The 14,287-nt window shown below is 39.3% G+C and overlaps 1 protein-coding gene across 3 annotated transcripts in view; it reads left to right on the plus strand.

Annotated features, from left to right (window-relative positions):
• Window positions 1-3,066, plus strand: part of qkib (QKI, KH domain containing, RNA binding b) — a 106,023-nt gene extending 102,957 nt beyond the window's left edge. The window contains exons 8-9 of one of the 3 annotated variants that reach the window (XR_013819481.1): window positions 1,483-2,625; window positions 2,662-3,065. Coding sequence is in view for 2 of the 3 variants with exons in the window: in XM_079854536.1 (XP_079710662.1) it covers window positions 1,483-1,499 (17 nt within the window). In the remaining variant the exon portion in view is untranslated. Of the gene's footprint in view, window positions 1-1,482 lie in introns of all 3 variants that reach the window. The other 2 variants (XM_079854536.1, XM_079854533.1) reach the window with 2 other exon arrangements.
• The last annotated feature ends 11,221 nt before the right edge of the window (window positions 3,067-14,287 follow it).

A 14,287-nucleotide genomic window follows, 5' to 3' on the forward strand; every position in this document is an offset into this window, starting at 1 on the left:
TTGTATTCTTTTGTATTTTCTGAGTGTTTTCTCTCTTGATTTCTTCCTTCTTAACACGTGACCTGTCAGGATATATGCTTTACCTCATGATTTTATTATATAACAAAGATGAAGACCAACAGTTCTTCCTCGGCTCTCACATTCAGTCAACCCACAGCAAAAGTTTTGTGCAATTAATGACCAAATTAGTTAAAGCTGAAGTCATTTCTTCGCAACTAGCTCCACAAAATGTTTGTTTTCAAACGGGTTTATTGAATAGTTTTCAATTAGACGAACCAACAGAAAGTCCCGCCTTCAAACGTTAAATTTATTTGTATAGCACTTTTCACACAATACGTTTCAAATCAGCTTTACAGAAAATCCTAGTGGCCTAGTGGGAAGTTGCTTAGACTTAGTCTAGTCTAGTGGTTATGTTCATGCAACTGGCCCCTGATGTTAATGTTTTTGACATGTTAGTATACTAGCAGATTATAATATACTTTACATTTTGCACCAATACAAGTAAGAGATTTGCTATATGGATTATAACTTCATATAGAGAGCTTTGCGATAATACAGTTTTGGGGAAACCTATAATTGGCGTACTTATACAATAACAAATTCATAAACATATTAAGCTGGGATAAATATATATTTTAATATAGAATTACACCTTGAATGTTTTCATGTAAAACTACACTTAAATTTAGCATAGCTAATGCGTTTTATGTCTAGCACTGAGATATAAAGCCCGGGACACACCAAGCTGACGTCAAAGAACTAGCAGCGAAGAAAGCTGACTGTGTTGTCGCATCTCGTCGACTGCGTCTCTGGCAAAACGTTGCGCTTGAACACACCAAAATGACTTAAGGCGACTTTCAACTAGCATGTGTGTTCTGTGCTGCCATATCAGCATCAGATATCAATAGTCTATTTTCATCATTCAAAAAGTGAAACCGAAACTAGAGCTGCAGACACAAACCATAAACAAAGCAGCACTTGCTCACCATTTTAAATATCAATCACGCTGATCACTTGTTTTCATTCCAGTCGTCTCATGTTATTATGAAAATATTCGAATGCTCAGGTAAGATGGCGTAAAATTATAACAGCCTTCTGTCTGTACCGTCTTGACTTCTTTGCTCGCTTTCATTACTTTCGCTTTGACTCGTTCGCTAAACTGAACAGCCAATCAGAGTTCTCTATCTCACCGACAGCGATTCAACATGCTGAATAGATCCGACAGCATCCGACTAGACCGAATAAAATAAGCTGACCGTCGCTCAAAAACGTCCCGGCTTGGTGTGTCCCGGCCTTTAAAGCTGTGCTGTGGGGAGACTCGACTGAATCAAGAGCCTATTCGTGTGATCGGATTATAAATGCTTTTCATATTGTCATCCTGCTTTCACTAGCTGAAACTAATCTCCTCTATCTTTTGTTTCCTTCCTCCTTTCCTTGTTTCCCTCCCCCTTTTCTGTTCGTTTGTCTCTCTAACCCACTCAGCCACCACTGGCAACTAACCCCTGACCTTCTGACCTCTTCACCCAATGATGACCTGCCCATTACCTGCCTGCAGATCACATCTCTGCCCTAAAATGAATGAATGAAAGACAAAAAAAAAAAAAGAGTATCTAAGAGCTGTCCCAGGCAGTGGATATACAGCTTGCACTCGTTGGACACGGAGACGCTCCTGCCGCAGTAGATCTGCACTCTTTGTAAGCAATAAGCAATAATGATTTGCCCCGCTCCCTCTAAATCAAAGCCAGACCTTCAGCGATCCCAGTCCGCTGTCAAAACCCGACAGCTCCACGACGGCACTGAGGAAACGGACCGCTCCAGTGATCCTGCAGTTACGGTAATGAGTCTGAATGTAACGCATGACGGTGTGAACGGTGCATGCACCTCTGTATCGCATCATCGCAACCCGGTACACCGTTTGAGAAGCGATTTCAGTGAGACGGCTGAAATCACGGAGGAAGAAGAAGAAGAAGAAGACTATCTCCCTTCCGGAACAATCCGACACTTTCAGTGAACAAGCCTCTCTGAGGATGTATAAGCCATGCTTGCCTATCTGCTGTACAAATGTATGAAATTTGTAGATAAAAGTTCAAAGAGTGACAAAAAGAAAACATGTACAGAAACAACACTTTTATGATCCTCCAGAGAACGTATATTTTTACTACTCGATATTTTATACTGTCGAATATTGTGAAGAGAACAAAAAACAGAACAATACTGAACCCTTTATGAAGTGAAAACAATCCGGTTTTCTGAAATTGGATGTAGACGTGGATGACCAAAACAACCCTCTCGTTGTACCGATGGGGCTGGTAGGGAAATATCATTCAAGTGCCTTATCATAGTTCTCATGATTCATGTTCAGTATGAATGTCATCATCAGTGGTGAATGATCAGACCAGGGCTGTATTTCCCAGAAAGCATTGTGTCTACGCCGGACTCGAGCGGCGCAAAGCGATGCGATGAAAGCCAGTCGAACCCATTATAATCAGTGATGCTGTCTACACTGGATGTGTGACGCGACATGACAAATCCCCGAGAGTAAACCGATGCCCCGAGAGTAAACCGATGACGTAGCTCGCGCTACTTTGACACGAAGGACAAATGGATTTGTAAGAGCCTCAAGCTGTTGCGGATCCATAATGGCCTCTATGATCTACTGAGACTTACGATGCTTTTGGGAAACCCGGCCCGGGTCAGTACACACAGCTTTCCCTTCCGAAACCACATAACTGACGGCTCGCCGGCCTTTACCTGCCTTCCTGTTTCCCAGTATCACACTGTCAAACAGACTCGGGGAGTCAAAGTGTATTAGTTGCCTTCAGTCTTGACACATCCTTCAGAATTGTAGGTATTTTGCTCACAGTACTTGAATGAATTAATTTGCACATTATGTTGAAGTTTAGTGCACTGTTATATCAGTATGGTACGATACAGTCACTGCAAAAAAAAAAAAATACTTGGTAACACTTTATTTTAAGGTGACGTAGTTACTACATGTACTTACTATAGAAATAACAGTAAATTATGCATAATTACAAGTAACTAACCCTAACCATGACTCTATTGTAAGTACATGTAGTTAACTAATATTACTCAGTACTTATTTGAGTAAGTAGAATGTGGGTTATTTTAATAAAGGGTTTATTTTAAAGTGTCAGTGTTACAGTGTGATTATAGATTTAAGTGCTGAGTAATAATAATTAACTACAAGTACTTACTATAGGGTTAGAGTTATGATTAGGGTTAGTTACTTGTAATTATGCATAATTTACTGTGATTACTATAGTAAGTACATGTAACATGTGTAACAAGGACACTAAAACAAAGTGTTACCAAATAAAGTGTAACCAAAAATTGTTTTAATCAGTATTTGTGTTTTGTTTTGCAGTTAAAATATCAAAATATCCCTAATAAGCAGTGTTATTATTGTATCATTTAGAGACTATTATACCTTTTTATTAATATTTGGAATTAATTTGAGGTAAATTGTTTGTCAGTTTTTAGTTTTCTGTATTTTCCCCGAATATGTCTTTATATATCGCTTTTATTCATTTTTTATTTCATTTTTAGTTTCACGTCAACATCAAAACAAGTTAAACTAAATGAAAATGATCTATATCTATCTATCTATCTATCTATCTATATATATATATATATATATATATATATATATATATATATATATATATATATACAGTATACATATATATATTTAAATATATTGAGCTCTAGTTAATGTTTATTTTATGTCCAGCAATGAGTGTTTTGATGTTTTTAGCTTGAGTTAAAAACTGCAATAAGGAAGTTTAAAAAAAAGAGTTTTGAGAGAATATATAGTTTATCTTCCTTGTTTTAAGCATAAATCTCACCAAATGAATAAATGTTTCCAGTTGAGTGAGAATTATCAACTTTAATTCAAGCGATATTCTCTGCCAGCAAGTTTTGATATTTTATAATTTTGCCTCTGAAGTGAACATGCTTAAACCTTTTTTGGAAACAAAACAAATACTGATTAAAGAATGATATTTTGTGGATTTGAGACAGCATGTACAGTAGTTGGTGATGGGATGAAAGCGGTGGGTAAGCTGTGTGTACTGTCACGTTCGTCCCCCTCGAAACTCTTTCTTTACTATGCAACACAATGGCCTCTTGAGGGGAGTCTCTGTGACATCAAACATGTCTTCCTGTTGTGTCTGCATTCCCCTTCATTTTCACTTATGATTCTCCAGTGCCATAACAATATTATGATATCAACGAAGGTACTGATATCAAGGTCTGATGCGTTTGAAAGTATGAAATGTGAATGATCTATGTATTAAAAGCAGTTTTTAGGGGGGTTAGTAAGAATACAGAAATTTAATTAAAAAAATTTTTTAATAAAATACTTAATGAAGAAAGATGCGAGGTGAGTTATACAGTCATTGATAAAGCATGATGTCTCACACTCAATAGGAATTAAAAGTATATTATTCTGATTTGTCCTGGTTTTTAAATTCAACAGTGAAGTGTGTAATTCTGTGAAAACCATGAGGACTGATAAAAAATAATGATTTTCCAAGCATGGTCAGTCCAACAGGAAGCCCCGCCCCCCGACCCGTACCATTGGTTAAGCCAAATGACACATATCAACTCGTGTTTTGAGAGATCTACTTTATAGTTGTTTCTGCACGTGAAAAAGGGATAAAGGGGAAAAAAGTATTTTAACATCAACGAAATTACACACTTTGGCTTTAAGAATCAAGTTTGATCATGTGAATGTCTTTTATCATACATGTGGATATGTGTGTACGACATGCAGTCTTTCAGTCTCAAACGTGTGTGTTCCCTGCCCAAGTATTGCCTATGAGAAGACATGTCTGTTTTAACAGCCATTGTTACAGGTTTATAATGTATTTTTCTATCTTATTTTATATGTATCTAATAAACAACATTAAATGCCTTGTCTCTGTATCCTGACTAGATGAAAAGAGGTCTTCATGTTGTTTCACATGAATCATTGTGCTTTTCGCTCATTAAAAGCCGATAGCACATCAGGGTGTTTTATCATAAGCAAGTAATAGTGCATGCCATTATCCAGCACTGATTTATCATATGGTTATTTGCTGATGCGACTAAACAAGGTCCTTGGTGGAGTTTTCGTGGCTGGAGACTCGGCTGCTATGCATCAGCTCTGACCTGTGCCAAGAAAGCACTTTCACAATTGCTGGAGCTCTATTTCATCCTGCCCTTAATAAGTCATGCGCAAGCTGTCTTTGTCATTAGCTTCAAAGCTACATAATGCAGGGGATATTTAACGCTCTTCCCTAATAGACAATCAATCAGTGAAGTGTACTCAGAAAAGATGCTTCTCTTTGCTCGTGACCTTGACCAGAGAAATCAATACAGCATCAATAGCACCTCAACACAATACACTACCACATTATTGGGTTTTGCCATGCGGTCAGTATTGCCAGATGTCAGACTTTTACTGATTAAATGTGCTGGAACTGCAATATTTAGCTATAGAAATGGCATTATGGTTGTACTTTTTAGTACATTTAAATCCACTTCTTCATTGGATTAACTGTTTTGAAAGTCATTATAAAAGCACTCATTATAGCAAAAAATTCGACTGATGCGATTGTCCGATCAAGCGTTCCAGAGAGTCACGTAATTATGAATGATACTTAGTGGAAGAATTGTTTATTGTGATTATTGCTGAAAATAAAATCTAATCATTCAAGGACCATTGCTGTCTTTTATCGTTGTTGCAAACATGTTCTTAAGGAAGCAGAGGCTGTGATGTTACCATGTTCAGATCAGGGCTTTTCAAATGAAAAACCCCTCCAAATGTGATGATCCCATTGTGAATGAACTCCTTCCAAAAATGTCCAAAGTCCGCTATTTATTTTTATGTATAAAAACACATTTAGGCCTACACTGTATGAGAATTATATGATTGTTTCTAAAAAATGAAATAATTGCCTGTTATATTCCATTGTACTAAACAAATTGGTCAAATATAACTACATGCAGATTTTTTTTACTCTTAAAATGAGTTCTAAAATGTATACTTTAGACGTTTATAAAGCAGAATTAAATTGTAATATTATCAGGTTTGTAAAATCAGAAAATCCTTACGTTAAACATATTACATGAACATATTGAGTTCAAGTTAACTTTGACATCCCTAAAACGACATTTTGTAAAATATGTTATAATAGGCTTATCATGGTAAATAAGGGTAAGACAAAAACACATTTTGAATGGATTGATGATGTATTGACAAAACTATTTTGAACAAATAGTTACATTGTGTGCCTGTAAACTAAAATTAGAAGTTTAGAAAATAAAAGCAAATTGTAAATATTAATGAATAGCACTATTACATAAACAGTCCTAAAATAACACTGGTTTAAAGCACTCCACTTCCTAACAATTCCCATTTACCATGGTAAATTCACATGAATGGGTGGCCTATAGTGGCTTTATTTGGCTCTCCCTTTAAAAACGTTTTAAAGCCGAACAACTTCGGCTCCTGCACCAAACATCCCATCAGAGAACACCAAGCAGGGTTTCCGTTTCATCTTAATTTCGGTAACTGCTCAAAACAAGCAAGTTCATAATCACACCCCCACTCTCAGTACTTCTTCATTCCCCTCTTTCTCCCTTGTCTTTTCCCTACATTCTCTTCCTCCCCGTCTTCTTGGACCAATTCAGGGCCGTTGAGTGGAATTGTGAAGTTTATCACAGGGCTCGAATTGCCTGGGCCTCTGTGGCCCTCTGCTCTGGGCTGATAAGACATGCCAGGGGCCCCGTCGGCTGTTTGGTCATAGAAATCGCATCTTGAGTCGCCGTTGGGTTTTGAGCCATGAAAGTGTTTGTTTGTGCAAGTAGGAGAGAAAGCGACTCTGCTCCCTGGATCTCACGATTGGGCCGCAGGACACCCGCTCTCTCCTTGACTCCAGCTTTTCCCACTCTTTTCTTTGCTCTCGTTCCCCCACTTTGGTTTCTCTCTCAGCTTGAAGGCAGAGGGGGTGTCAATTATCCCGTGGTTGGAGGAGAGGATATTCGGCGTAGAAGGCTCTGCATCCCACTGTGCTGAGATGGGAGGATGAAGGGTAAAGCGAGTTGCTTACTCTGGTAATTAAAACAGTGATGGTGCATTGAAGGAAGCTGTTGGAGGGAGCGACTTTTCATTTCCACACCGCGGCATACAACATAAACCACCAGACTGATAATTAAAGCACTGTTTGCTCTCATTATTAGTTTACAAAACAAGCTGTTTAAAAGTTAAGACCATAAAAACAGTTGATTCATGAGACATAGGCCAAAACTTCTCGCAACTTTACCCAGGGGCGTAGGTTGCGGGGGTCAGGTCCCTAGTGACTGAGAGATGCTACTATACAGCTTTACAGAACAATTATATTTTCAACTTGAAAGTAAATATACATATAATGTAGATATTTGAATACATTTTGAATTGTTATTTTGTCAATAAATTCATAAATCCAATCAAACTTTCAAACATCTCCCCCTATCTCATTTGTGTGACAAGTTGTTACGTGATGAATCTGCATTTTGGCGGACAACAGCCCAACAGATGTTTGTTTTAAAACAGAGGGTGAGTAATTTTTCACTCCTTTACTTGCTTAATAAAAGCCCACTTTAAAATATAGTGGTTACAGTGTATTTTCAATGTGTTTATTGCTAAGTTTAGCTCAGCAAAACAGACTCAGCACAGCTCTTACAAGTAATCCACATGCAATTTATATGGTTGCCATGATAACTTCATGTGCTTGCTGGCTCTCTGTAGTCATAGTAAAATCACTTCAGTATTATTATATATGGAATTACACTGTGTCACATTGTGTGGCTGTAACGAGCACATGGAGATGGAGTCCAATATCAACAGTAATAATAATAATTCCAAGAGGAAAAACGCAGGAGAACAGAATAACACAATCACATCAAGCTAAGAACTGGTGTGTCAGGTTTGGGGGTTGAGGAGATGATGCGAGGACTCAATTGCAGGAAAGATGGGTTTTTATTTTTATAAAAAAATAAAACAAAAACTACCCCGAGGGAGAAAAACAAGACAGACTTGGACTTGGACACACAGCAGGGAAACACACGGTGTACATACAACGACGAACCAGCACAGGACTGCAAACACAGGGAGAATAAATAGGGAGCAAACAATGCAGGTAACGATCGAGGACAGGTGGGGCAAATGAACCAATAATCAGGTAACAAGGTGGGTGGGGTTAGACAATAGACAGGAGAGCACATGGCACAAGGAAACATGACAAGCCATGTGCTCACACCAAACATGACAAAAACACAAGCACAAAACGAGACATGAACACACAACTAATGAAAACTCATAAGCCACGTGTTCACACAAAACATGACAACATGAAAGCACACAGCTAGTGAAAAACACAAGACAAAACATGACATGAAAGCACACGGACAAGAGCGTACGGCCCGAGCGAACTCGAAACGGCACGCTCACACGACAAGACAGAGCGCACAAGAACGAGCGTAAGCTCTTCCTGTGCGCTCACAGCAGAAAACAAACACGCAGAGCATGGATGTCTGAATCCCGACACAGAACCCGAAAACCAAACTAGACCGACGTGCCGGGATCCAAACACCATGCCCCACACACGTAACAATGCACGTAGACAAGTGAGTGCACTGCTCGAGCACGCTCAAAACCGTGCACTCAGACAAAGACGAGACAAAACCGGGAGTGTCAGAGCTCTGTCACAAAACCAAGAATTGAACTAGACAGAAGTGACAGAACCCTGACAAGGTGAGGAACTAATGAGTAACTATGGAAACTAATAACGACCAGGAACACAAGCAAAATGGGAACAGGGAAAACCAAACCAAAGCACAATAAAACTAAACAGGCTTAAACATAACCCTGGCATTCCAACCCCAGGCCTGTCCTCGCACCGTAATAACAGTCCAACTCAGGAGGGAGGGTGGGGGCTCTGGGGGTGGATGAGGGGCTGACCGAGGGCAAAGAAAATGGAGGATATGACAGAGGGAGAAACCAGGGCAGCGATGATGGTGGGAGGAGATGAGAGCAGAGGGAGCCAGGTTGGAACCCAGAGCACAGCCAGGATGAAGGCCCACGGCAGGGTTGAAGGAGGGAGGAGCCATGGTGGAGACTTTGCAGGCGTACCCAGGGGATGACAGACTGAGATTGCGTTAATGGAGGTGGAGACCCAGGCAGGGCCGAAGAGCTTGATGAGACCAAGCTACACCGATGGATCAGGAGGTCGAGGTGGAGCCGCAGTGAGGTGATGCAAGGGTGCCAGAGAACTGAGGCAGAGCCAGTGGGACTGAGGACCAGGGTGGGGCTGGAGGGAAGGCAGAGCCTGACGAAAGGGTGGAGGGAAGAGGCACAGCTGAAGGACCGGAAGTCCATGGCACAGGCAGAGCGACGACTAACCAAGGTGGAGCCGGAGGGATGAAAGAGCCTGGTGATATCTCATCCTAGGGATATTCCTACCCCTAAACCTAACCCTACCCATAACTTTTCCCTAAAATCAGAGGGAAATGATAGATGAATAACACTGATGTTGAAGCACCTCACCCTGGTTATAAGCCTAAACTTGACATAAACTGTAAACTTGTCCCTCAAATCTGATTGGTTGATTGGAAAGTTGTTCCAGGATCAACAAAGATGTTGATCCATCCAGGAACATGTGGTACTTGGTGAAATCACGTTCACCGAGGTAGGAGTGGAAGGCAGGGCAGGAACACAGATATCAACTCTGTGCTGGGTGACGAAACAGGCAGGATACAATCACTCTCCCAATCAAGTTCAGTGCTTCCGCACTCGCCCTAATCAAAGGGGACAGGCTCCACTCCATTCCCTCATACTCCACCAGTAATCCCTATTTAACAGATGATGTAGCCGGCGCAAACACCTGGGCAGACTCGTTAGGCTCGGGTTGCGGGACGATATTTAGCTCTGGCATCCGCTCTTGCATTGCGGCAGGCTCGGGGTCCGTGTCGGCATTGGGCTCAGGCGTTTTGTCCATTGGGACTGTGGTGATATGCGTGGTGTGGAATTTTGGTAGTTTGATCCTCCATCCTTACCATTTCGCAGATGGTAAAGCGGGGCCTGCAGTGAAATAAGACCCAGAAACTCTTGAAAGCTTCCTCGAGGTCCGTCTCCAGGCAGGCGCGCTCTAGTCTCCGCATTTAAGCCTGCACACTAGCACACTTTCCTAGCCTGCAGAAATCTAGGAAAGCCTGCTTGTGTCTCTCAAAGGAGCTGTCACCTTGAGAGAGAAGGATTTCTTCAAGGTCAGAACGGATCTAAAGGCATCAGTTTACGTTTTATATACAAAAGAACTCAGGACTATAGACAGGAGCAGAACAGCCAACTGACAATGAACTGAAAGAAACACAGGCCTTAAATACAAAGGTGAACAAATCAACAAAATTAACAACAGGTATGACACATGACCAAATCAATGAGAAACCATAGCAACAAACTGAAAACTAGGACACAGAAATAAAACACATAGCAAACCCACCCTAAACAGAAACGAACCCAGACAATCTCTTACATAGTGTTATAAATAATATACATTTTATGAATATGCAAAGAAAATATCATTTTGGATCCGTGTATGTATTCTGGTGGGAAGGTTGGCCATGCATTTTATGGTTAATATTTAGAATTAGATTTGTATACTTATTAGTTTTCATTTTACTTTTAATCATTTAAAGCAACACTAAGGAACATTTTTTATCTTAAAATTTCCAAAATCCAAAGGTTTCCAAAATCGTAACAGGGTGAAAGTCACTTCTGGATTCGCTTTGCAGCCCTATATCTGCTATAACCACACTATGCAAGTTTGCCAAACAGGGTCGCGTTTCTGTAGTTCAAATGAGACATAAAAAAACTACAAAATTTGGTGTTTTGTTTTGTGTGGTTTTCATGTACTATTTTGTGTTTTAATGTGAATTTTCATTTCCTGCTGCCCATCTTGACCAGGACTCCCTGGTAGAAGAGATATTGTATCTCAATGGGACCTTCCTGGTTAAATAAAATATATATATACTTGGAAAACACGCAGGAGAATACAGGAATAAAACTCACAGGACACAACCACTTTAACACAAATGACACAGAACCATGAACAGAGGAAACTAAGGGTTTAAACACAGATGAACAAATGTGGACACAAAACAGACCAAAACAGAACTAGAACCTAACAGTTATACTCATAAATACATGTTCTTTATGTCCATTCAAGCATAAACCAGGGCCTAAACTTGATCAACTTGATCAGAAACAAAAAGGTAACAAAATTATATTATTTAAATTATATTTTTATACATTTATATTATTATAATAGAATAAAAATACAGCCACAAGGTGTACTGTATAAGAGCACAAGCCTAATCATAACCAGTCCTTAAAAGTCAACTCCACAAAAGTCTGCAAATTAGAAGCTGAATTCAACTTAGAGAGAGCAAGAAAGAGAGGGTCCCTTTGCTGACTGCATTAGCATGTGAGGGTGGTATCACATTCCTACTGAATCGGCAAACTCATTCCCTACACTTAGGAGCCAGGACGCCTCCCTAATGTGGAGTGTAACACAACGCAGTGAGCCTGGGAGAAGGTGATGAGGTGGGGGTGGAGGCTAATGAGAGGGTAATTGTGCCAGTGAGAGCTGAAAGAGCGTTTGATAGGCCAGAGGAGGGAAAGCTGAGATGTCCTGGGTGAGAGAAAGAGCCCTGCGGGGGTGTTTAACAGGAGCAGGAAGGATCGTCTTAACTGAGCAGAGCACCGCTGACCTTCATGTCCGAGCGGGACGCCTCGGCTCAGCTTTCTGGTGACAGGGAGCCGTGCTTCACTGCAGAACGGGACATGCGGTCAGGCCCTGCTGACTCCAGTCGGACAAATTGTTGCACACAAGAAGGGTAACGAATGTAAGGTACAGCAGACACGGGAAGTATATGTTTGCATTAACAAATTATCAACACTATGGCATTTATATTAAAGAAAGACAAGCGCACTTTACAAGCAGGAAATTTGACAAAAAAATCTTAATGACAACAGATGTCAAACATTACCGGATCATGTTCATATTTAATGTGATTCTCTACACCTGTCTCTATGCCTCTCGTGTGTGAACCTCAGGAGAACTGACTTCATATATCCAGTAAAAATCACCAAAATACCAGCTACCCCTATATGCTAATTTAAAGGTTTCTAATTTCTTTTAGAGGTCTCCTACAATAGGTTTACATGGATCCAAGGTAAAGAACACTTTAATCTTCTCATAATATACATTGCAGCATCACTTCTTCTCTCACAGCATCTGAAATGGTTCAATCAAGGATTCAGTCTCTCTAAACTCCTCCCTTTCCATGAGCCTTCTCTGCTCTGATTGGTCATATGGCCCAGTCTGTTGTGATTGGTCGACTGCTTACAGTGCGTGTCGGAACCCAAACACCCATTATCATATCTGAATTTCAGCTCCAGCTCTTCCTCAACACTTGATACACAATGAGATGAAGGATGGCGTAGGTTTACCGTGTCACTTCCAGTGCGAGTCCTCGTTCACTTGAAGTGCAGAAAACAGCGTCTTCTCAACATGTCGATAACATGAACCAAACTCTTCCAGTCTCAGCTACAACTACAGTGTTTGAGGGACAAAGCAGATGTTGTTCACGGGCAGCCAATGAAGACAATAGGCTGGCATTATGCAAATTTGTTACAGACCTATGTAGGTTTGAGCAGGAATTAGATAGATAGATAGATAGATAGATAGATAGATAGATAGATAGATAGATAGATAGATAGATAGATAGATAGATAGATAGATAGATAGATAGATAGATAGATAGATAGATAGATAGATAGATAGATAGATAGATAGATAGATAGATCTACTTTACAGCTGAATTTAACTTATTTCATAAGTGATGAACTTTACACAGTTGTTGAACTGAATTAAATCAACAGTGAACTGAATTTAGCTGAATAATGACACTATTGTCTTCAGTAGAGCTGAAATTGAATATGTTTTACAGTTGATTGAATTAAACAAAATTATCACATATTCCCTGTTTATTACTTCAAAGCTGCTTTGAAACCATCTGTATTGTATAAAGCACAATATTAATAAATGTGACTAGAGTCGACTTGACAATGCAATGCCTAAGATTGTGAAAATGCCATTGCAAATTAAAATAAAATTTTAATTTTAACAGAAAAATATTGCATGTTTTATCAAGTGCTTCTGATCAAATTTTTATTAATTGTATTAACATTTTGGGTAACACTTCATTTTACAGTGTCTTTGTTTCATATGTTACAAGTACTTACTATATTAATAACAGTAATTTAAGCATAATTACATGCAATTAACCCTCAACCAAATCCTAATCCTACCCTAACCATAGTATGTTGTTAATTAATATTACTCAGTACTTAAATATATAATTACACTGTAAAACTGACACCTTAAAATAAAGTGTAACCCAATTTTATTATATGCAACATACATGTAACAGTAATATACATACTTATTTATGCATATAGGCCTAATACAAGAAGACAACACTTAACACAAACTACATTCAATTGTATTTAGGATGTCAAATATTATTTGGAATAACTTGTACTGATGAATAATAACACCAGGAAAGTGATTGAAAGTTAAATTCTGGGTTCAATATGAGTTAAGCTCAGTTGACATAATTTGTGATATAATGTCTTGTGATATAAAAAATACAAAAATCAAGGTTATGTTAAAGCTCTTGCAACGGAAGTGAATGGGGACGATTTTTGGAAGACTTAAAAGCAGAAATGAGACCCAAGTCTGTTCTGGGATGTAACAACTACTTTTTACAACCGAATCAATTCCCAGTCGATAACATCAAGTCCCATCCTACATTTTTTTCCTTATTTGATACTTGTACAAAATGTCCAATTGCAGAAATAAAATGGGTAGCAAACTGCAAACTTTACAAGAAAAAAACAAAACAAAAAAAAACATAACAGCAGTGTTTTCCACTGACCTCCCAGAGGCTTCACATTGTTTTCACCTGATGTTCCTATAATGAGTATTTTGTAAATAGTCGACACTATAATGAGCAGTGTTATCATGAAACAGCGTGGTGGAGCCGCAAAGTTTCGCAGCACTTCTGGTTTCAGTTAGTCGGCCTGAGGCGAGGTTTGTGCATTATAAACATCACCAAATGAACAGCAGCTCCGCTCTATTGTAAAAGTGGAGTAATTAGCTTCTGCTTATCTGCTTAT

Source organism: Squalius cephalus (genome assembly GCF_949319135.1).
Source record: "Squalius cephalus genome assembly, chromosome: 21".
NCBI lineage: Eukaryota > Metazoa > Chordata > Actinopteri > Cypriniformes > Leuciscidae > Squalius > Squalius cephalus.